Source organism: Heterodontus francisci, chromosome 10 (assembly GCF_036365525.1).
Source record: "Heterodontus francisci isolate sHetFra1 chromosome 10, sHetFra1.hap1, whole genome shotgun sequence".
In the NCBI taxonomy this organism is placed as follows: Eukaryota; Metazoa; Chordata; class Chondrichthyes; order Heterodontiformes; family Heterodontidae; genus Heterodontus; species Heterodontus francisci.
This window is the reverse complement of record NC_090380.1, coordinates 16,385,786-16,409,541: the sequence shown is the minus strand read 5'-3', so window position 1 is coordinate 16,409,541 and position 23,756 is coordinate 16,385,786. Positions and strand designations below refer to the sequence as shown.

General features: G+C 42.5%; 1 protein-coding gene across 6 annotated transcripts in view; it reads right to left on the bottom strand.

Moving 5' to 3' along the window:
• Window positions 1-23,756, bottom strand: part of mcf2la (mcf.2 cell line derived transforming sequence-like a) — a 418,987-nt gene that overhangs the window by 213,169 nt on the left and 182,062 nt on the right. For all 6 annotated transcript variants that reach the window (XM_068040155.1, XM_068040156.1, XM_068040153.1 and 3 more), the window contains 4 exons: window positions 17,327-17,518; window positions 10,340-10,531; window positions 8,662-8,827; window positions 7,933-8,021 (listed from right to left, as the gene is read on the bottom strand). In XM_068040155.1, the coding sequence (XP_067896256.1) occupies window positions 7,933-8,021; window positions 8,662-8,827; window positions 10,340-10,531; window positions 17,327-17,518 (639 nt within the window). The remainder of the gene's footprint in view (window positions 1-7,932; window positions 8,022-8,661; window positions 8,828-10,339; window positions 10,532-17,326; window positions 17,519-23,756) is intronic.

The window sequence follows — 23,756 nt, the reverse complement described above, 5'->3', positions numbered from 1 at the left end:
TGGGAAACTGGAGGCAGACTGGAAAATCCTAATTGGCCTCCTCAACTAACCTGTAATGAGGCTCTTAATGAGGCTAATTGGCTGCCCGCCTAATGGCCAATGCCAGGAGTGGGATCAGGAAACCAGCACACTGACTGATTCTGGTATTTTCAGGTCCCCCCCCACTTCTGTTCTTGACCTCAGCAGGGCCCAAAAATCTTGCCCACCCTTTCTGCTACTTCTTCTCACCATGCATATTATGTATGCTGCCTCATACATCTTGAAAACTCAAACTGGGCACAGATTAACCTACTGCCACTCTTGTTGCAGGAGAAGCTGGCACACACAACAGGAGGGAGACTACCAGCACAGAAGGATATGCTGATGCTGATGCCAATGGAAGAGGGCATCCTCCCTTCCTTTTCTCTTTCTACTTAACCCCCTCAGTCACACACAGACACACACAAGATTGGCAGGACAACCTTATGGTTGTGATATCAATGATCTGCTCTTGCTTGCCATTGCCACTGTATGCTAATTTTTCTCCTTCTCTGCTTTATCTAAGTCCATCTGATGATGCACAGTCACCTTCTCATCCTTCCAAGCACCAGCAGGGAAATTAGCACTCCACATAACATAAATATTAAGTTAGAGGGATCTTTACTGGGGAATTCATTTGAGTGCAAATGAGCAGGGCACAGGAGTAGGTACAGGTGAAAAGGTTGGCCTCGGAAACAGCTCTGCAGATGATCAGCCTGTACCTTAGTTCTGCTAAGGAGGACAGAGATGTAGACTTTAAGGGCCCAGCCTTTAAAAGAAAAGTCCTTTCTGTGCACCAGAAATTGTTGATTGTATAGGACTTCCTGCCAGGGAGTGTCTGCAAGATGTTGGAGAGTTACTACCAGCTTGTGTGAGGTTCTGGTGCATGTCATCAACATTCTGAAGTCCATCTTGAAGTGCGTAGGAGTCTGTAGCACCAGTCAGAGATGCTCTTACAAGGCTCTGGTTTCATCAATCTGTTTCCCCTTGGACAAACTGGGAGGCAAATGAATACGGGCTGCCCCTTGGTGACATCATCCAAAAGCACAGTGTCAGTTTTCACAAGCAGGCTGACAACGCCCAGCTTTACCTCACCACCACCTCTCTTGACTTGACTCCACCGTTGCAAGACTATCAGACTGCTTAGCTGACATCCAGTACTGGATGAGCAGAAATTTGCTCCAATTAAATAGCGGGAAGATCGAAGCCGTTGTTTCGGTCCCTGCTTCACTCTGTTCCCTACTGACCCCACTGCTCTCCTAGGCAACAGTCTGAGATTAAGCCAGTCTGTTCACAACCTTATGGACACATCTGAATCAGAGATGAGTGTCCAATTTCATGTTCGTGCCAATACTAAGACCACCTATTTCCATCTGCGTCATATCGCCCAACTTCGTCCCTGTCTCAGCTCATTTGCTGCAAAAACCCTCAATCATGCCTTAATTACCTCTAGACTTGACTATTCCAATGTACTTCTGGCTGGTCTCCCACATTCAACCCTTCATAAACTTGAAGTCATCCAAAACTCTGCTGCCCCAACTTAACTCGCACCAAGTCCCATTCAGCCATCACCCCTGTGCTCACTGGCCTACACTGACTCCCAGTTAAGCAATGTCTTGATTTTAAAATTCTCACCCTTGTTTACAAATTCCTCCATATCCTCACTCGTCCCTATCTCTGTCATCTCCTCCAGCCCCACAAACCTCTGAGATATCTGCATTCCTCTAATTCTGGCCTCTTGAGCATCCCGATTTTAATTGCACCACCATTGGTGGGTGCGTCTTCAGTTGCCTAGGCCCTAAGCTCTGGAATACCCTCCCGACAGCTATCGGCCTCTCTACTTCACTTTCCTCCTTTATGATGCTCCTGTAAGAGCATCTCTGACTGGTGCTACACACTTCAAAGATGGACTTAAGAATGTCTAGGACATGCACCTGTTTGACCAAGCTTTTGGTTATCTGTCAGTCACCAACAGTGCCATCAAGCGGCACTTGCTTAGCAATAACCTGCTCAGTGATGCTCAGTTTGAGTACTGCTAGGGCCACGCAGCTCCTGACCTCATTACAGCCTTGGTTCAAACATGGACAAAACAGCTGAACTCAAAAGATGAGGGGAGACTGACTGCCCTTGACATCAAGGCGGTATTTGATAGAGTACTGGAGTCAATGGGAATCAGGGGGAAAACTCTCCACTGGTTGGAGTCATACCTAGCTCAAAGGAAGATGGTTGTGGTTGTTGTAGGACAATCATCTGAGCTCCAGGATATCACTGCAGGAGTTCCTCAGAGTAGTGTCCCAAGCCCAACCATCTTCAGTTGCTTCATCAATGACCTTCCTTCAAACATAAGGTCAGAAGTGGGGATGTTCACTGATGATTGCACAATGTTCAGTACCATTGGCGACTCCTCAGATATTGAAGCAGTTCGTGTCCATATGCAGCAAGACCTGGGTAATATCCAGGCTTGGGCTGATAAGTGGCAAGTAACATTCGTGCCACACAAGTGTCAGGCAACGATTATCTCAAACAAGAGAGAATCTAACCATCTCCCCTTGACATTCAATTGCATTACGATCGCAGAATCCCCCATTATCAACATCCTGGGGGTTACCATTGACCAGAAACTGAACTGGAGTAGCCATATAAATACCGTGGCTACAAGAGCAGGTCAGAGGCTAGGAATCCTGCAGCAAGTAATTCCCGACTCCCCAAAGCTTGTCCACCATCTACAAGGCACAAGTCAGGAATGTGATGGAATACTCTCCACTTGCTTGGATGGCTGCAGCTTCAACAACACTCGAGAAGCTCGACACCATCCAGGACAAAGCAGCCCACTTGATTGGCACCCCATCTACAAACATTCACTCCCTCCAACACCAACACACAGTGGCAGCAGTGTGTACTATCTACAAGATGCACTGCAGCAACGCACCAAGGCTCCTTCGACAGCACCTTCCAAACCCACAACCGCAACCTACTAGAAGGACAAGGGCAGCAAATGCATGCGAACATCACCACCTGCAAGTTCCCCTCCAAGGCATACACCATCCTGACTTGGAACTATATTGCCATTCCTTCACTGTCACTGAGTCAAAATTCTGGAACTCCCTCCCTAATAGCACTGTGGGTGTACCTACCTCACATGGACTGCAGTGATTCAAGGCAGCAGCTCACCACCACCTTCTCGAGGGCAAAAAGGGATGGGCAATAAATGCAGGCCTAGCCAGCGATGCCCACATCCCTTTAATGAATAAAAAAAATCTTGTAGAAATACTGCATTAGGTAAAAGAGCACTTAAGAAAGGCACTGGCGACTCACACAGGGTTATCATTAGTGTATAGCTATTTCTATCAGACAGCAAATTCATAATCCTTTTTGAAATCTGTGTACAAACTCTTCTCATAGTAGCTGGTGACCGTTCAATGTTAATTGACATGAATAGCTTTATTGGCCTTCAGGCAGATGTAGTTTATGTGAGCGTGGATGGACTGGAACAGATATTGGACATGACTGTTAAGGCAGCGGTGCAGGAATTGTTCAACTAAAGTGCTCTGCAATGTGTTTTGGCTACAGGTGACCATTGGACCCCTCCCACTTCCTAACCACAGTATACATCATCAGTGTCCTCTCCTTTATCATGGTTAAGTTCCTCATCCAATGGTGGTTCCACATGTTGCTCCTGTTGCACAGCAAAGTTATGCAGCATACAGCAAACCATCATCATATAGGTTACATCTTGTGACGATATGAGTACAGGAGTAACGATGTCTTGCTGCAATTGTATAGAGCTTTGGTGAGACCGCATCTGGAGCATTGTGTACAGTTCTGGGCTCCCTACCTAAAGAAGGATATACCTGCATGAAGGGAATGCAACAAACATTCATTAGGCTAATTCCTGAGATGGCAGGATTGTCCTATGAGGAGAGGTTGAGGAGGCTGGGCCTGTATTCTCTAGAGTTTAGAAGAATGAGAGGTGATCTCATTGAAACATACAAAATTCTTACATGGCTCGACAGGGTAGATCCAGGAAGTATGTTTCCCCTTGGCTGCGCGCGGCAGGGGGCGGGAAGGTCTACAATCAGGGAACACAGTCTCCGAATAAGGGGTAGGCTATTTAGGACTGAGATGAGATGGAATTTCTTCACTCAGAGGGTGGTGAATCTTTGGAATTCTCTAGCCCAGAGGGCTGTGGAGCTCAGACACTATGTTCAAGACAGAGGTCAATAGATCTCTAGATATTTAAAGGCATCCAGGGATATGGGGATAGTGTGGGAAAATAGCATTGAGGTAGATCAGCCATGATCTAGTCGCATGACAGGACAGGTTCAAGGGACCAAATGGCCTACTCCTGCTCCTATTTCATACATTCCTATTTAAGCCACTACACAAGATTTGTGCAAACAGTGGAATAGTTGTCAAGGGCGGCACAGTGGCGCAGTGGTTAGCACCGCAGCCTCACAGTTCCAGCGACCCGGGTTCAATTCTGGGTACTGCCTGTGTGGAGTTTGCAAGTTCTCCCTGTGTCTGCGTGGGTTTCCTCCGGGTGATCCGGTTTCCTCCCACATGCCAAAAGACTTGCAGGTTGATAGGTAAATTGGCCATTATAAAATTGCCCCCAGTATAGGTAGGTGGTAGGGAATATAGGGACGGATGTGGTAGGAATATAGGATTAGTATAAATGGGTGGTTAATGGTCGGCACAGACTCGGTGGGCCGAAGGGCCTGTTTCAGTGCTGTATCTCTAAATAAATAAATAAAAAGGACTCTGTTATGACCAAGGCGGGAGCAGTGCACTGTCTTTTCTAGTTCCACTTCTCCACAGGTCATAACATATATTTTAAATGTTTACCCAGTTACCGATATGGTCAATCATATACTCTACTCTTTATCCCAGAATAAAATACACCAACCAGGTTTCTTTAATTAACAAAATTATCAGTTTATTGTAAAACAAGACTTATCCAGTAACAAAGCAAAACATTAACACAGATTGAAATATGAAAGTTCCCTTTTTAAATACCCCCAACACACATATACACACATGCGCACATAGGAAAAAAATAAAGATATTCCCTCTGCAGAGGTCTTCTACAAAAAAAGGATAAAAAGGAATACTTTGGCTAAATACTTACTAATTCTTGAAGAAAAAAAAAGATATGAGTGTCAGTTGTCCCTTTTGGTCTGGTTTCCGGGCACACTGAGATGGGTCACTGGGATCTTTTCAGAAGCAGTTCATTCTGAAGATGCCAAGAAATAGTCTAGTCTGGTATGCTTTCCAAGAGAAATGTGGCATCAGGGGTTTCAGTTATCACACTCTGAATTCAGCGTTTTTCCAAAGAGGTAGAGAAAGAGGAGCTGACACATTGGATTTCTGCCCGTCTCTTATAGAGGCGCAGGAAAGATGATCTGGGGGTTTCTTTTTAGCAGGTTACAAAACCAACTTGTTTCAACACTCTCCACACCCCAACTAAACCAAAACAATATCTAAGAAATGAAACCACCTCCTGACCCTCATAAATCTTGACGTGTCACTTCTCTGTAAACATCTGCCCCAAGTCACCAAGGTTTCTGTTGTTTTTTGAGCTTAACGTATGTGATATCCAGTAAAGGTGGTTTTCAAACATAACATCTCAAGTGCCCTTTCAATGAACTTTCAACAAAAAACAAAGTTCAACATCTATGAAATCTTCAGCCTTCCAAAATGAATCCATTTGCACAACTTAAATAGGAGTCCTCAAAAAATATTTAACAAATAAAAGCACTTTCATAAGAATTCCGATGGTCTGTTCTATGAGGGCTCATGGATATGACTCCAGTGCAGTTTGGGCATTGAGCATGGATACCTGAGAGAAGTCATCAGCCAAGCATGCAGGAGATGGCTCTTGTCTCTCAGCAGCTCAGAAGCCTTTAACATGCAGCACAGGGGAAACGAGTGGGGTGATGGAGGATTGCCAAAATATAAAAGGCTGGCACTGACATGCTGCTGGTAATAACACACCAATTGCCCATCAATAAAGTGAAAGCCATTGCAATTCATAAAGGCAGTGGGATTATCTGAGGAAGTTCACAGAACAGGATTGCAATCGATGACACTCTGGATTTGGGAAATTGTTACAACCTGTCCAAACCCCTGAGCCCTAATCTATTGCTTTTAGATGTCCATGGATAAATTGATGAAAGTATTTTCTCCAGGAAACCTGCTTAATACAAACATGGACTGCCAATTGACTGATGTTGCCTGGAAGGAGTCTGAGAAAAATAAGTTCGGCTTACAGTGATATTGACTACAACAGGCAGTGCTGTACTATGTGTGGCAATTGATTGCAGGAACTGCTGCAGAAGGTCAACCACCTCCATCAGTGTCTGCCTAGAGAAGTACAGCCTCCTTATATACTGCTCCAGAGATCTGCAGGTATGCTGTCCTGAGGATTCCTGTGTGCATATCTCCTATTTGCTCCTTCCTACTGTTGTTGCCATTCTCCACCTCCTTTTTCCAGAGCAGAATCCCCGAAAGAACAATTCAGGGCACCACACTTCGGAGAAGATATGAAGGCTTTAGAGAGAACACAGAAAAGATTTACGAGAATGGTTCCAGTGCCGAGGGAGTTGAGTTACGAGGAGAGATTGAAGAAGCTGGGGTTGTTCTCCTTAGAGAAGAGAATGCGGAGAGAAGATTTGATACAGGTGTTAAAAATCATGAGGAATCTAGACAGAATAGATAGAAAGAAACTGATCCCATTGGTAGAAGGGTCAAGAACCAGAGGACACCAATATAAGGTGAATGGCAAAAAGAACCAACAACAACGTGGGAAAAACTGTGAGTAATTAGGATCTGGGATGTACTGCCTGAATGTGGTGGAGGCTGATTCAATCATGGCTTTCAAAAGGGAATTGGATAAGTCTTTGAAGAGAAAAAAATTGCGGGGCTACGGAGAAAGGACAGGGGAGTGAGGCTAGCTGAGTTGTTCTTGCAGAGAACAGTCACGTGAACAGGATGAATGGCCTCCTTCTGTGCTGTAACCATTCTATGATTCTAACTACAAATTGTTGAAGAAGCAAAAACAATCACTATTTAATACAAGCAAAATGCCTCCCTAAACTTTTTACTGCTTTACCTGAGAATAGTTGAGGACGTCTACACATTGCTGAAAACGATTGCCTCCAAACTTGTACCAGCTATGGTTTGTGGAATAGAGCAGGAACAAGCAATGCAGACTGAGACAGTGCAGGTATTTTGGGTTATACCTACCTCATTTTCCCATAATTAGCATATGTTAAAGAGGTTTCTGCCTGCTTCTGCTGAGGACATTTGATTGCATAGATTGAGATCCAACTGAAAATTGGAATTTTGTTGTGGGGGGGGTGGGGGGGGGGTGGTGCGGATGGTTAGGGAAATTGGCAGTAGGTCAAAGCCACTGTTTGGTGCTTGAACTGTACATCCAATGCTTCAGTTCAAACGTGTCACTGGGACCACAAAAATCACCCACTATATATTAAGATTCTAACCCAATTCCCCTACTTTATTTCGCTTGGTGACAAAGTAAATCATTTGCCATGATCATCTTCAACAGATGGAGAATGAGACTTGCCTCCAAATTTAGTATGGCTATCATCCATTCTCTAAATTGTTAGGTAGGTGGTAACATTCAAGAAGGATAATGTATCTTCCCAGTTTTTCACTTCCATGAAAATCTTTCAACACATGGATTTACATAAAACGTCCAGCTGGGAGCTAATGGAGACAAAGTGCGATGACTGGCCATGCAACTCTTGGGATGTGACCATAGTCAACTACTTAGAGATGGGTAAATGCCAAACATTGCTAATTAAATTACATTACAGATTTGGACCAGTGGCACATAGCTTATAGCTAAAAACTCTTATTGCTTAGGAAATTTAGATGCAAAAATGGTTGTACCTTTGAAAGACTTCTGCTTTTTTGAAACAGATTAATCTGAGTCACATTTGCTTTGTGACTGGAATTGGGGTCATGTTCTTTCTTGTGATCTGAAAGATAAAAATAAAAGTCAAATCAAAGTTAGGGCTGTTCCTGCAAAAAACACATTTCCAATGAGTACCAATTTGTTGCGGTCAGCAACAGTACAGCCAACCTGGGTAACTATCCACCGGTACAGCCAACCTGGGCAACCATCCATCGGTACAACTAAACTGTGCAACTATCCATTGGTACTGCCAACCTAGGTAACTATCCATCAGTACAACTAAACTGTAACTATCCATCAGTACAGCCAACCTGGGTAACTATCCATTGGTACTGCCAACCTAGGTAACTATCCATCAGTACAACTAAACTGTAACTATCCATCAGTACAGCCAACCTGGGTAACTGTCCATCGGTACAGCCAACCAAGGTAACTATCCACTCTAACAACTAAACTGGGTAACTGTCCATTGGTACAGCCAATCACCCAAAGGTACTGCTGATCTGGATAATTTCCCAATGGTACATTAATCTGCATAACCAACAGAATGGCAAACATGGGTCACTCTACTGGGACAATCAAGCTAGGAAATTTGGTCATGAAGAGATAACAGTGGTGATTAATGTGCTATCAAATATTTCATTGACTCAAAGTCTCATGCCAAAAGATAGAAAAGGTTTTATATTGAAACAGCCAAACAATACCAGTCTTGGGGATGGGGTTGGGAGATCTTGGAACTCCTTCAGGTCGAGGAGCCACTGGTTGTACTGGACGGGTTTGTTTTGCAGCCAGCTTCTTGAGGCTTATGCGCCGTTTTTCAAACATGTCCTCCATCCCCTCTTGTTTCTGGAAGATTTTTAGAACATGCGTCTGCAAAATGAATGATGAGACATTACATTTTCAATAGGACAACAATCCTTGCCTCAAGTGTTATATTCTTCTGCCTCACCTGGAATGTTCTGGTGTGCAAGGATTTCTGTCACACTCCCTCATCTGAAATGACCAAGTGTACACTATTCTTTCCTGTATACTATTCCTTATTGCTTATTATTACCTTCTGCATACATTTCTTCATTGTTTCTTGCCTCCTGTACATTATACTCTATTACATACTATTTCACACGGATATAAATTATCTGGCAATAATGAAAGGTATTCAGTCAGAAGTTACAGCTCATCGGATTTAACAGTTCAGTCAGAGATATTAATCTACTAATTTTAAATGCTGCAACTGCTTCAGGAGATTTGAATTCCTTCAGTTTTCTCTTGAAATAGTCCGATGAGGGGGAATTCCAGGCGGGGTTTGACATTTTCTTCATGTATTTGTGAAGGGAGAGCCCCTCAGAACACAACAGAGATCCAAATGTATCAGGGCCTCACTGTTTCAGGTATTTCTCACTTGGCTTGAAATGAGTAGAGCCTTTAACCACCCTTTTAAGGCAAATAACGTGGTAGGGGTGTGGGTGAGGGAGCAGGGACTACTTGTGCTGGGAGTTCTCATTACTGTGGTTTACAGTGAGTTGCTGTATCTATGGAGGTTGGTTTGTCCATGTAGTACAAGGGTCTGAAAGGGTTAATGCTTGAGTGTTAGAGTAACCCCACCCACTGCAGTGATGATGATGTAATAGTGACATGGGTATTAGGCTTGGAAGGGGCTAGAACGGGGTTGCCCAACATAGTGCCAGTATCTGACCTGCGGATGTATTTCGGAAAAAGAGAAATTTTCCACTGGCTTTTTCTTCCAGACTGGCTTTTTTTTAAAATTGCAAGTGAGTTTCACAGCTGACAGGTGCTGACGTCGGGAACAGTGGTTTCAGAACTTCAAACAGATTCATGGTTTTCCAGCATGTTCTGACTTTTATTTTTAAAAGGCTGCCAGAAAACCCAAAATATGTCCGAAAGTTAGGAAACTGCTATTCCCGCTCTCATGTGGCACCTGTCAGCACGACTTTAAAAAAATAACTGACCAACCAGAAATCTACTGTGCTGAGCACTCTCGCTCCCTGCAACTGTCAGGGAAGGTTGGCGCACAGAGCCAGAGGCCGGGGGAAGGGGGTGCACAGAGCCACAGGCTGGGTTGGGTTAGCATGAGAAAATGTGTCCTAGGGTTGTGCTGTTTGACCCACCTGACCCAACAAGCTTTGAAGAAGGTCAGCGCTGGAGGGTGCTCATGGGTGTACCCTGGGCCTAACTGCAGGGATTGCATCCCAAGGGATCTGAGTGACAGGATGGTTAATGTCACAATCATTCAGAAACTTAGGTACCAAATATCTTTGGTTAAACACAACCAACATAATTCACAGGTGTAAAATGAGTCAGTGTCACCTGGTCTCCTCGGTAACATGCCTCAATACTTACTCTCCAATACTTTCAGATAATTACCATGAGTTCACCTCCAAGAATAGCTCCATACTCGTCGCTGATCTTACTAAGATCCTCCAGCTTCTGGCCGGTGGCTGTGTCCAAGTATCTCTCGATCTCCTGAAGGGCCGCCTCTGCCCCATCCTGGGACTGACACTTATCAACTGGTTGTGAGGCGAGCAGATAAATCCCAGAATCACACCAGTGCATGGCCTGTGGGAAAGAGGAAGGGAGTACAATCTGTACAGGCACAGTGAGATATCACAGTCAACTGGTTTGGTAGAGATATCTCTCATTCATTTACACAGAACGTAAGAAATAGGAGCAGAAGTTCAGCTCCTCAAGCCATTCAATATAATCATGGCTAATCTACCACCTCGACTCCACTTTTTTGCCCACTCTCCACATTCCTCAGTTTCCTGAGAGATCAAAAATCTGTCAATCTCCATCTTGAAAATACTCAACATCAGAGCATCCACAACCCTCTGGCATAGACAATTTCAAAGATTTACAGCCCTTTGAGTGAAGAAATTTCTCATCTCAGCAGTAAATGATCGACCCCTTATCCTGAGACTATGTCCCCAAGTTCTGGATTCCCCAGCTAGGGGAATCAACCTTCGAGTGTCCACCCCATCAAGCGCCTTTAGAATCTTGTCTGTTTCAAAGAGATCACCTTTCATTCTTCTAAACTCCAGAGAGCATAGGCCCAATTTATTCAGTCTCTCATCATAACCCTTTCATCCCAGGAACTAATCTAGTGAATCTTCTCGGTACCATCTCCACAGCAAGTATATCCTTCTTTAGATATGGATACCAAAACTGCACACAGTACTCCAGGAGTGCTCTCAACAGAGCACTATACAATTGTAGTAAGACTTCCTTATTCTTGTACTCCAAACCTCTTGCAATAAAGAACACAATAACAACTATCTAGCAGGAGACATGCCAACCATCAAACCATAAAAATTAGATTTTATAAGATCATGGCATGACATTAAGTGAAAAAGCACAAGATAAATTTATCATGAGTTACTTGCTACCTCCGGGGTCATTTAGAATATTGTTATGCACACAAATACTGAAATAATTCTAAGCTCCTTGCTTATGAAAATCACAGTGTAAGGCTTCACATTATTTTGAAGAGCATGCTTCTTTGAAGTACAAGGAATTGAGTTCACAATCAAAGAGAATGTTTCCAAGTCTGCCTATATTTAGTATGCGTGTGTCCTCTTCTACCAAGCTGAATCCCTCTCTAGTAAGTGGATAATCATTAATGGCCCAGATTTTGATGTAGTAGGGCTGTCATGATGCTTTTTTGGAAGCGGGGGGGGGGGGGGTGGGATCTGTGGTGTGTCTTTAAGTCAGCAAAGGATCAGTACTGCTTTAAGAACAAGCAAGCCTCAGGAGTTATCGAGAAGGTACATTCTGGTTGCTGTTGGATACTACCCTACAGAGAGGGAACCAACCAATTTCAACAGGTGCATCCTGGTTGCCTTGCACACAGCCACTCAGAGATGGAGGTTAAATATACAATATTGTGATTAACTTTTGAAACCAGCTGAAAAACTGGCTTTTGACAGACACAGTCACACAGACAGCTGGGCCAGCATGTACTGAAGGAAATAGGAGAGCTCTCACTCAGTTTATTTAAACCCTATTTATTATACTCTCAGAATTCTGAAATGTCAGGCCAGGTTAATTATTTTAAAAGAAAACAATCTGTTGATCAAGGGTCATCATTGGAAAAGGAACAGTGAACACTTCGGCTGCTGAACTGGACTGCTGGGTTTCCTATGGTTGAGGAACTTGTTTTTTTTTCCCATCGGATGGCTGCAAGGAATTCAAGCAATCTTGGACAGTTCCACATTGGAAGATTCCACTTCGGCAGGAGCGTAAATCTGCAAGGACACTAATTTTTCCTATTTTAAATGTTGTTTTTATCTGAGTAGTGTCTAAGAATTTAGTCTTTTTCTAATAAACAGTTAATTTGTTGGTCTAAAGACACCTGGTTTGGTTCACCTCATTCAGGGGTTAATAGATGGTTCAATTTGACTGTGACTTTCTTTAGTTTGGAAAGTTTAAAGTTATATGTTAGGCAAGCTGTGGAGGGACAGGACTGAATTGACAGTGCCGAATTGACAGTGCCTTTTTCCCACCACAATCAGAATCATATATTTTGATTGGGGGCTTTGTCTTGAGCGGTCGGTCATAACAGGGCATCTAACAGCATCTGCTGTCAATTAGTTCTGCAAATTCAGGTTTTGGAATTGTTTGCATGGCAAGTGCTATAAGTGCGAGCTGGTAACATTTCAACAAGGGAAATAGCACATCTGGGATCTGAGTGAACTGGTCAATCAACTGTGTATAGCCTTAACCAATCAGATTGAAGGATTGTAAAACTAACAGTGCAAGGACTGAGGAAGAATTGTAAATTAGAGTGAATAAATCATTGGATTAAGGGAGAGAGAAAAAAAGACAAAGGAAAAGTAAAAGAGAAGTTTTAATTTAAAGATTTACCTTTTAAAATCACTTTTCAGTGCCAGAGAGGTTGATTGGCAGTAATTAACATTCATCATATTGTTACTAGGGTATTAAAATCTTGTCTAGTCCAGATTAAAGTTCCTGTAATGAGTTTACCCAGCAAATACAGCAACTTCACACCAAACAGTGCATTTCAATGACGAGGAAGTCAGAACAATGCCTTTTTGCAAAGCTGGTGGAGCACAACTCTGACAGCAACTTTTGGATATTTGAGTTTAACTGCACTTCTGTCCCTCACTTAAAGTTTCTGGACCATTTATACATAAATAACGGAGAGCGCCATTAGCCTCACCATTATTTTGATAGAAAAATCTGAACCAATTTCTTTAATTAGTTGTTCAGAGCTGTGCAAAGTCTGCCAAAGGTCAGAAGCCACTACTAATGTCCAGTTTGGGGACAAGCAATGCTTCTCATAATGTAGGTTCCTCCAGACAGCCATCTTATTGTCTGCTAGGGTCATGTGATGATAGTTGTGTCAATGCTATGAAGTGTACAATATCAGAAGTACTATTTGAAAAGTATACTTAAAAACAATTAAAATACATTAGAAGTACATAAAATTGGCTGAGTGACAGTAGACAAATAGTGGTTAATGGATGTTTTTCGGGTTGGAGGAAGGTTTGTAGTGGAGTTCCCCAGGGATCAGTGTTGGGACCCTTGCTCTTCCTGATACATATTAATGACCTACAAATTGGTGTACAGGGCATAATTTCTAAGTTTGCAGATGATACGTAACTTGAAAGCATTGTGAACTGTGAGGACGATAGTGTAGAACTTCAAAAGGACATAGACAAGTTGGTGGAATGGGCAGACAGGTGGCAGATGAAGTTCAATGCAGAGAAATGTGAAGTGATTCATTTTGGTAGGAAGAACATGGACAGACAATACAAAAAAGGGTAGAAAGTGGGTGCAGGAGCAGAGGGACCCAGGTGTATATGTGCGTAAGTCAATGAAGGTGGCAGAACAGGTTGAGAGAGCGGTTAATAAAGCATACAGTATCCTGGGTTTTATTAATAGGGCATATAGTACAAGAGCAAGGAAGTTATGTTGAACTTGTATAAGACACTGGTTCAGCCTCAGCTAGGGAATTGCATCCAGTTCTGGCACCGCACTTGAAGAAAGTTGTGAGGGCATTGGAGAGAGTACAGAAAAGATTCACGAGAATGGTTCCAGGGATGAGGAATTTCAGTTATGAAGATTGATTGGAGAAGTTAGGACTGTTTTCCTTGGAGAAAAGAAGGTTGAAGGGTGATTTGATAGAGGTATTCAAAATCATGAGGTACTTGGACAGAGTAGATAGAGAGAAAATGTTTCCACTCGTGAAAGGATCGAGAACGAGAGGGCACAGATTTAAAGTATTTGGTAAGAGAAGCAAAAGTGACATGAGGAAAAACATTTTCACGCAGCGAGTGGTTAAGGTCTGGAATGTGCTGCCTGAAAACGTGGTAGAGGCAGGTTCAATTGAAGAATTCAAAAGGGAATTAGACAGTTATAAGAAAAGCAAGAGTGTGCGGGGTTACAGGGCGAAGGCGGAGGAATGGAACTGAGAGAATTGCTCTTTCAGAGAGCCGGTGCGGATACGGTGGGCTGAATGGCCACCTGCTGCATTGCAACGATTCTGTGAAACCATAAAACTAATTTACTTAAATTGTGTAGGTATATATCACATTAAGTACCTAAAAACTAATATACATATCATAACTGAAGTACACCTTAGCTTTGTCTTCCAGCTCCTGGCCTGTAGTGTAGAGGAGCTCCTATACTCCAACCAAATTTACTTCTCTGCTTCCAAAGAGCTCTAGGTTTTTCTTAATTATAAATATTATAAAATCAAATTATATAAAATTAAGGAAGAAAGTAGGACTTTAAAACGGGGCTCATTGCATGCTTGCCCTGGCTAAATTATGCCCACCTGGCTGAATTAGCCCCCTTCCTCCAACCTGTTTCAGCAGGCACGACTGATCAACCTGCGCATTATATAAATAAAATACCGACAATAGTGCATACATATCCTAACTAAACTACTTAAAGTAGGTGTACACATCGATAAAATTTGTATCTTATATTTGCATGTGTCACTTGACTTTATGTTGTCATATTTTTTGAGATGTTTTTCACTCAAATTTCTATTTCCACATTTAGAATGGATTTTCCCTTGTCACGCTGATTGTGTATTTGTGGGTGATGGTGGAGCAGCTTCCTCGGCTATTTATGCCAGTTCAGCTGTCATTCTGACTTTTTTAACCTTCCACAGGATGAGAATTGATCACTTTGACTTGAGCTTCCTTTATTTTTAAATAATATTTAAAATTCAATACCTAGACATACGAATTTTATAACTAAAACATTTAACAATTGGCTGTCTCCCGCTCAGCTTCATCATGCAGTGTTCGTGACCCACTGTTATGCTTCCTATGATACCTGGAACATCAACAGCATCCCATTCAATCTCCTGGTTGTCTTTTTCAACTGACTGGATGCCATTTGCTGCCAGTTTTGTTTCCTGCAAGACATCTTCCCCAAACAAAGCCCCCTCCCCCTTCTCTCCATCTCCTTTAGTAGAAGGAAGGGGGAACAGAGATATAAGCTATTAGCCAACTACCTGACAAAAGTTGCTGCCCAGTCACCAGATAGTCAGTGTGAAGGTTCAGGGCAATTCAGAAACAATGGTTTCTAATACAGCTCTTCTCACGTAACTGTGATACGCTTAAAATGGAAACAGACAGCTACAATGCCACTTACAAGCGTAACTGGTAATGCATGGACAAGTTGACACTTCTGAAATATTTTTTCCATAGACAGAGCTTGACAGTGAATTTTTAAAATGGGATGTTGTGACATACTCAGCACTTTTCATATATATTACATAATTAATGCAATTAAAATAGTGTACACTTATAACAAATTCTTAAAGCAGCGTAAGTATATATAATTGAAGTAGATAACTGGAACAAGCAGCTTGATGAAGGAATATTAGCCCAGCTATGGTCATTAGAATTAATTCACCTGTAGTACTTGCGAATGGTGAGGCTGCGCCAACCACTCTATTATCTACTCACGCCCAGCTGGTATCCTCTGTTTCTCTGATTACAAACTGATTACTGCTTGGTAACTCTATTTGCTCCTCTGTTAGTTCCTTTCCATTAGGAGTTCAACTATCTTGAGACAAGGGCTCCTTTTACATTGCAGCCAGACCCTCTGGAGAAAAGTAGGACAGAGTCTCTATCCTGCACGGAATTATCATGGCAGGCCCCAGCATTCCATACAATGGTAGTGATGCTCACAGTAACAAAGAACACCACAACTGTTTGTGTAATGACACCACAAAGTGTGCTGCCTCATCATCAGCAATTCCCAGCATCAGTAAAGGGAGGAGGATTCAATGAAAAACAGACCTGCAAAGCTGCAAGTCTAAGAAAATTAGCAAGTTCACACTAAGGTGCTCACTTGACTGTGGGCAGAGTATTTTAAAAACAATACAAAATGACTAACGATAACTGTGATGATAACCTGTGGGGTGTCTAGGGTTTAAGCCTCTTTAGTGATAGCTACATATAAGATTGTGAATAACTTAGCTATGACGAAACGTAACTATTAGAACTGGTTCTTAAGAGCATAAAAAAATCAGAGCAGGAGTAGGCCATTCAGCCCTTCAAGCCTGCTTTGTCATTCACTAAGATCCTGGCTGATCCTCCACCTCAGCTACACCTTCCTGCACACTCCTCAAATCCCTTGATTGCCTTAGAATCCAAAAATCAATTGATCTTGGACTTGAATATACTCAATGACTGAACATCCCAGCTCTTTGGGGTAAGAATTTGAATTCTCCTCATCTCAATCCAAAATGGCCAATACCTTATTCTGAAACTGTGCCCCTATGTTCTAGATTCCCCAGCCAGGGGTAACATCCTCCCAGCATCAACACTGTCATGCCCTTTAAGAATTTTATATGTTTCAATGAGATGACCTTTCATTCTTCTAGTGAATTCAAAAGTTACCCACTTTTTACAAAAAAAGATTGGAAGGCCATCACTGGATTTCAGCTGTAGTCCCAGCATCATCATCCATAATCATGAATGTAACCCACATCATCAGGAATGAAGAATGCTGACTTCAAAAGGCTGAAAACCGAAGTGGCTCAGAACCCTAATCCCCTCCCTTCTTCAACCATCGAGAAAAGTCTCAGTCTACCTATCTGGTTAGATTAAATTAGGAATTTATCCGTACTTAGATTATCTCTTCAGTATGTGCATCTGGTCATGAGGTGTGTCAGGAATGTGCACTTTGATTTGGGTCCTTTTATTTCTAACCTGCATAATGAACATAAACTGTTTAAGGATATTTGCCATAAACAAACCCAGCAGTGAGGCTCCATGCCTGAAGCACTCACTTGCACAATATGCCCAGAAAACCCATGTTTGAATTGCATACTTATCCCAATTCTAGATTGCTCAGCAGTACTTTTACCTGTTCCAGCCTCTTGTGCAATTCCATTGATTGATTAAGCAGTTCCTTTTTGTTTTTTATTCCGTTCACTAGGTTGTCACATACATCTCTCAGCTCAATGCATTTGGGCAATAGTGAATCCACAGCATAGTGATTGTCCTCTATCAGCTGATCTCCCTGGACTGCCAAGGCTGCAGCTCTCTCCAATACTTCCTGTTACAACACAAACAACATGCTTTCCAAAAGACAATAATTTTGCTGTTTTTCTATAAATAATTGATTTTCTATCATTCAGAAAGCTTGAGTGAGCTTTGCTTAATCAAAGTCAGACAGAAGTTGGCATGATGTAATTTGTACACATTCATTGGGATATTTAACAAAAAATCTAAGCATTAATACATTTCACCTATTTGACATTAACTCCTGGCCCCATCTTCATTTTCACAAAGTAATCCTACCATTGAGGGCTCAGGAGAATTACCCCTTTGGCAATCCTTAAATACTTTGATTCTTTGTTAGCAAGCTCACAGGGACAGTCTAATTGGTCATCAAGATAAAGCCTTGCTCAGGTATAAAATTAAAACCCGATCTGGGCCAGAGTCCTTCAATTTTTTTTTTAAATGCACCACCCGAAAATAACATTTTTGAAACAGAAAAAGATCATAGACTAAAACAAAAACGATACGAAACAAAATAGTACAGTCCAGCCCGACCCGGCCGGAGCCTGAATGCTGGACGCTGAATACAGACCCAACCCGAACCCGACAAATGTAGTCAAGTTTGGTCGGGTTTGGGCCGGGTAGCCAGGCTTTAGATCAAGACCATTTTATCTGGGTTATTTTATCTCAAACCTAACTAGAATAAGAAACAGTGCAGCAAATCTGAAGAAAAATATCGAAAACAGTGGAAATACTCAATAGGTCAGTGTGCGTCTGTAAAAAGACAAGACGTTGCGTTCTACACCTGACTGGTTCGACTGCCTCTTCTCTATGGACATTGATTCACCTGCTGTGAATTTCCAGTATTTTCTGTCTTTATTTAAATTACTTTATAACACTATCTAAAATACCTTCCAACAAATGTCTAGATTAAATTGTACACCATCTAGATTACATTGTCACAATATCAAGATTATGTTATAACTGTCTAGAATACATTCTAACAGTATCTAGAATATATTGCAACACTATCTAAATTACTTTATAGCACTATTTAGAATATATCCTAATAGTAACTACAAGACATGTAACACTGCAAAATGCATTTCAATAATAGCCCTTAACTTGTTCAAGTGAGGTCACCAGATAGTGCCCTTTAGAACGGACCCCATTTGAGTATGGGGTCAGTCGAAGGGCACCTTATTTGCATGGCAGGCAAGCAAGTATAAGCATGACTTCAGGCACAACCTTGACACCCACCTGCCTCGTACCAATAGAAACGTATCCTCACTCCATGTCGGGGAATTGCCTAGCCCTCGCTCTTTCCTCCCGACCCCAACACTATCAGCCCATGAGCAAGGGGCCAGTTCATGACATTTTTTCTCTAATCCCTTCCCCTTCAGCGATTCAAGCTGATGGCCTGACCTGGATCCCACAGGTAGTGCCCAAATATGCCACTGTGAAGGGCAGAAAATCTCAAATTACACACTTCCACCTGTGGATCGTAGTAGGAACTCCCAGTTTAAGCAGTCCAGCACCAACTGCCAGCACTCTGCTGGATCTTTGCTGCAGTCTCTGCTACCTGCCCCACCACAGATCAAACATTTGCCTTGTTATAACAGAATGTAGCAACTCATAAGACACAACAGAAAGTTTCAGCAACAGTGTACCTGGTTTGACCAGGCCACCATCATCCCTGAGGACCGCTGCCAGAATTGTGGTGGCACATGAATGAATTATTAACACAATTCAACGACAATATATGAATAGCATAAGAAAAATATTTAGACTGCTTTCTAACTCAAACCAGGCGGCATTTTATAGAATCATTGAATGGTTGCAGCACATGAAGGAAGCCATTCAGCCTGCCCTGTCTGTGCTGGCTCTCTGAAGGAGCAAATCAGCTCGTGCCACTTCTCTGCCTTCTTCCCATAGCCCTGCACATTGTTCCTTTTCAGATAATCATCCAATTCCCTCTTGAATGCTTCGACTGAACCTCCTTCACCACAGTATCAGGCAGTGCATTCCAGATCCTAACCATTTGCTGTATGAAAAATTTTTCCTCATGTCGCCTTTGCTTCTTTTGCCAATTAGCTTAAATCTGTGCCCTCTGGTTTTCACTCTCGATCCTTCCACCACTGGGAACAGTTTCTCTCTATTTACTCTGTCCAGATTCCCCCCACGCCCCCATGATTTCAAATGCCTCTACTAAATCTCTTCTTAACCTTCTCCCCTCCAAGAAAACCAGTCATACTTCTCCAATCTATCTATCTATATAACTGAAGTTCCTCATCCCTGGAACCATTCTTGTAAATCTTTTCTGCACCCTCTCCAATGTCTTCACATCCTTCCTAAACTGCAGTGCCCAGAGCTGGACGCAATACTCCCGCTGAGGCTGAAACAGTATTTTATACAAACTTAACTTAACTTCCTTGCTCTTGTTCTCTATGCCCCTATTGATAAAGCCTAGGATCCCATATGTTTTATTAACCGCGCTCTCAACTTGTCCTGCCATCGTCAATGATTTACGTACGTATACAGCCAGGTTCCTCTGGTCCTGTACCCCTTTAGAATGGCACTGTTATTTTATGTTGTATCTCCATGTTCCTTCTACCAAAATGAATCACTTCACACTTCTTTACACTAAATTTCATCTGCCACTTGTCCACCCATTCCACCAACCTATGTCCTTTTGAAGTGCTACACTATTCTCCTCACAGTTCAAAATGTTTCCAAGTTTTGTATCATTTGCAAATTTTGAAAATTGTGCCTTGTGCTCCAAGGCCTACATCATTTATATCAGAAAGAGCAGGGGTCCTATACTGTCCCCTGCAGAACTCCACTATAAACCTTCCTCCAGTCTGATAAACAACCATTAACCGTTCCGATGAAGGGTCACTGACCCGAAACGTTAACTCTGCTTCTCTTTCCACAGATGCTGCCAGACCTGCTGAGTGATTCCAGCATTTCTTGTTTTTATTTCAGATTTCCAGCTTCCGCAGTATTTTGCTTTTATAACCATTAACCATTACTCTGTTTCCTGTCACTCAGCCAATTTTGTATCCACGTTGCTACTGTCCTGTTTATTCCATGGGCTCTTTTCTTTTTTCTTTCTTTTGGGCCTCCTTATCTCGAGAGACAATGGATACGCGCCTGGAGGTGGTCAGTGGTTTGTGAAGCAGCGCCTGGAGTGGCTATAAAGGCCAATTCTGGAGTGACAGGCTCTTCCACAGGTGCTGCAGAGAAATTTGTTTGTTGGGGCTGTTGCACAGTTGGCTCTCCCCTTGCGCCTCTGTCTTTTTTCCTGCCAACTACTAAGTCTGTTGCGTGGCACTTTATCAAATGCCTTTTGAAAGTCCATGTACACCACATCAACAGCATTACCCTCATCAACCCTCTCTGTTACCTCATGAAAAAATTCAGGCAAGTTAGTTAAACACTATTTGCCCTTAACAAATTTGTGCTAGCTTTCCTTAATTAACCCAAATTTGTCCAAGTGACAATAAATTTTGTCCTGAATTACCATTTCTAGAAGCTTTCCCACCACCAAGATTAAATTGACTGGACTGTAGTTGCTGAGCTGAGCTTTACACATTTTTATTTTTAACTAGGATGTTACTTTTGCAATTCTCCAGTCCTTTAGCACCACCCGAGTGTAAGGAAGATTGGAAAGTTTGGCCAGTGCCTTCGCACTTTCCACTCTCCCTTCCCTTAGTATTCCTGGATGCATCTCATCTAATCCTGGTGCCTTACCAACTTTAAGTACAGACAACCTATCCAATACCTCCTCCTTAGCAATTTTAAACCCTCTCTCAACTACATCCTCTTTCACCATGACCTGTGTAGTATCTTTTTTCCTGGTAAAGTATTCATTTAATACCTCAGCCATACCCCCCTGCCTCCATGCATAAATCCCCTTTTTGGTCCTCAATTGGCCTCTCTCCTCCTTTTACCATTCTTTTACTATTTAAATGCCTATGGAAGACATTTGGATTCCCTTTTATGTTAGCTGTCAGTCTTTTCTCATGCTCTTGTTTTTGTTTTCTGAACCTTCTAAATTCAGCCTGGTTCTCAGTTGTATTATCCACATGACATCTGTCATAAGCACACATTTTTGTCTTCATCTTAATCTATATCTCTCTTGTCATCCAGCAAGCTCTGGATTTGTTTGCCCTACCTTTCCCCTTCACAGGAATATACTTTGACTGTGCCCAAACTATCTCCTCATTAAAGGCCTGCCAACCTTTGATTCCAATGTGTCTGGGTCAGATCCATTCTTTCCCCATTGAAGTTGGCTTTCCCCCAGTTAATTATTCTCACTCTGGATTGTTTCCTGTCCTTTTCCATAACCAACCTAAAGCTTGTGCTAAAATGATCAAGGTCCCCTAAATGTACCCCTACTTACACTTGATCCACTTGGCCCACTACATTCCCAAGAACCAGGTCTAGCATTGCTTCATTTCTTGTTGGACTGGAAACATACTGCTGTAGAAAATTTTCCTGACCAGACTCTAGGAACTCTTGCCCCTTACTGCCCTTTACACTACTACTATCCCATTCTATATTTGGATAATTAAAGTCCCCCATTATATAAATTCTATAATTTTTCAACCTCTCTAACTTCCTTACAAATTTGTTCCTCTACAGCTTTCCCACCAGAACCATATAACCATTGACAAATTACGGCACAGAAGGAGGCCATTCAGCCCATCGTGTCCGTGCCGACCGAGACGAAAAACAAAAATAGAAACTAGCCGCCGAATCTAATCCCACCTTCCGGCACCTGGTTCATAGCCTTGCAGCACTTCAGGTGCATGTCCAGGTAGCTTTTAAAAGAATTGAGGGTTTCTGCCTCCACCACCATTCCTGGCAGTGAATTCCATTCACTCACCACCCTCTGGTGAAAAGGTTTTTCCTCATGTCCCCTCTAATCCTTCTACCAATCACCTTAATTCTGTGCCCCCTGGTAATTGATCTCTCTGCTAGGGGAAACAGGTCCTTCCTGTCTACTCTATCTAGGCCCCTCATAATTTTGTACACCTCAATTAAGTCACGCCTCAGCCTCCTCTGTTATAAGGAAAACAACCCTAGCCTATCCAATCTTTCTTCATAGCTGCAACTTTCAAACCTTAGCAACATTCTTGTAAATCTCCTCTGTACTGTCTCCAGAGCAATTATGTCCTTTCTGTAATGCGGTGACCAGAACTGTACGCAATACTCCAACTGTGGCCTAACCAGTATTTTATACAGTTCCAGCATTACATCCCTGCTTTTGAATTCTATACCTTGGCCAATAAAGGACAGCATTCCATATGTTTTCTTCACCACTCTAACTACCTTCAGGGACATGTGGACATGCATGCCAATGTTGCTCACTTCTTCTACCCCTCTCAATATCCTCCCGTTTATTGTGTATTCCGTCACTTTATTTGCCCTCCCCAAAAGCATTACCTCACACTTATCTGGATTGAATTCCATTTGATACTTTTCATCCCACTCAACCAAACCATTGATATCATTCTGGAGTCGACAGCTATCCTCTTCACTATCAACTACATGACCAATTTTTGTGTCATCAGCAAATTTCCCAATCATGCCTCCCACATTCAAGTCCAAATCATTAATATATACCACAAACAGCAAGTGACCCAACACTGAACCCTGCAGAACCCCACTGGAAACAGCTTTCCATTCACAAAAACGTCCGTCAACTACTACCCTTTGTCTCCTGTCACTGAGCCAATTCTGGATCCCACCTGCCACATTGCCTTTGGGATACAGGGCATTCATTTTACTGAGCAGTCTGCCATGTGGGACCTTGTCAAATGCCTTACTAAAGTCCATGTCCACCACATCCACTGCACTACCCTCATCAATCCTTCTTGTTACTTCCTCAAAGAACTTAATTAAGTTAATGCCTTCCATTAACAAATCCATGCTGTCTATTCCTGATTAATCCATGCTTAAGTGGCAGTTTATCCTGTCCCTCAATAGATTCTAACAATTTACCCACCACTAAGGTCAGACTGACCGGCCTATAATTATTTGGCCTATCCTTCGCACCCTTTTTAAACAATGGTACAACATTCGCAGACCTCCAATCGTCTGGTACCTCTCCTGTACCAAGTGAAGATTTGAAGATAATCCTCAGCACATCCGCTATTTCCTCCCTGGCTTCCTTTAACAATCTGGGATGCAATCCACCCAGCCCTGGCAATTTATCCACTTTCAAGGATGTCAGACCCTCTAGTACTTCCTCTCTCATTATGCTTATCGTATCTAATATTTCACAC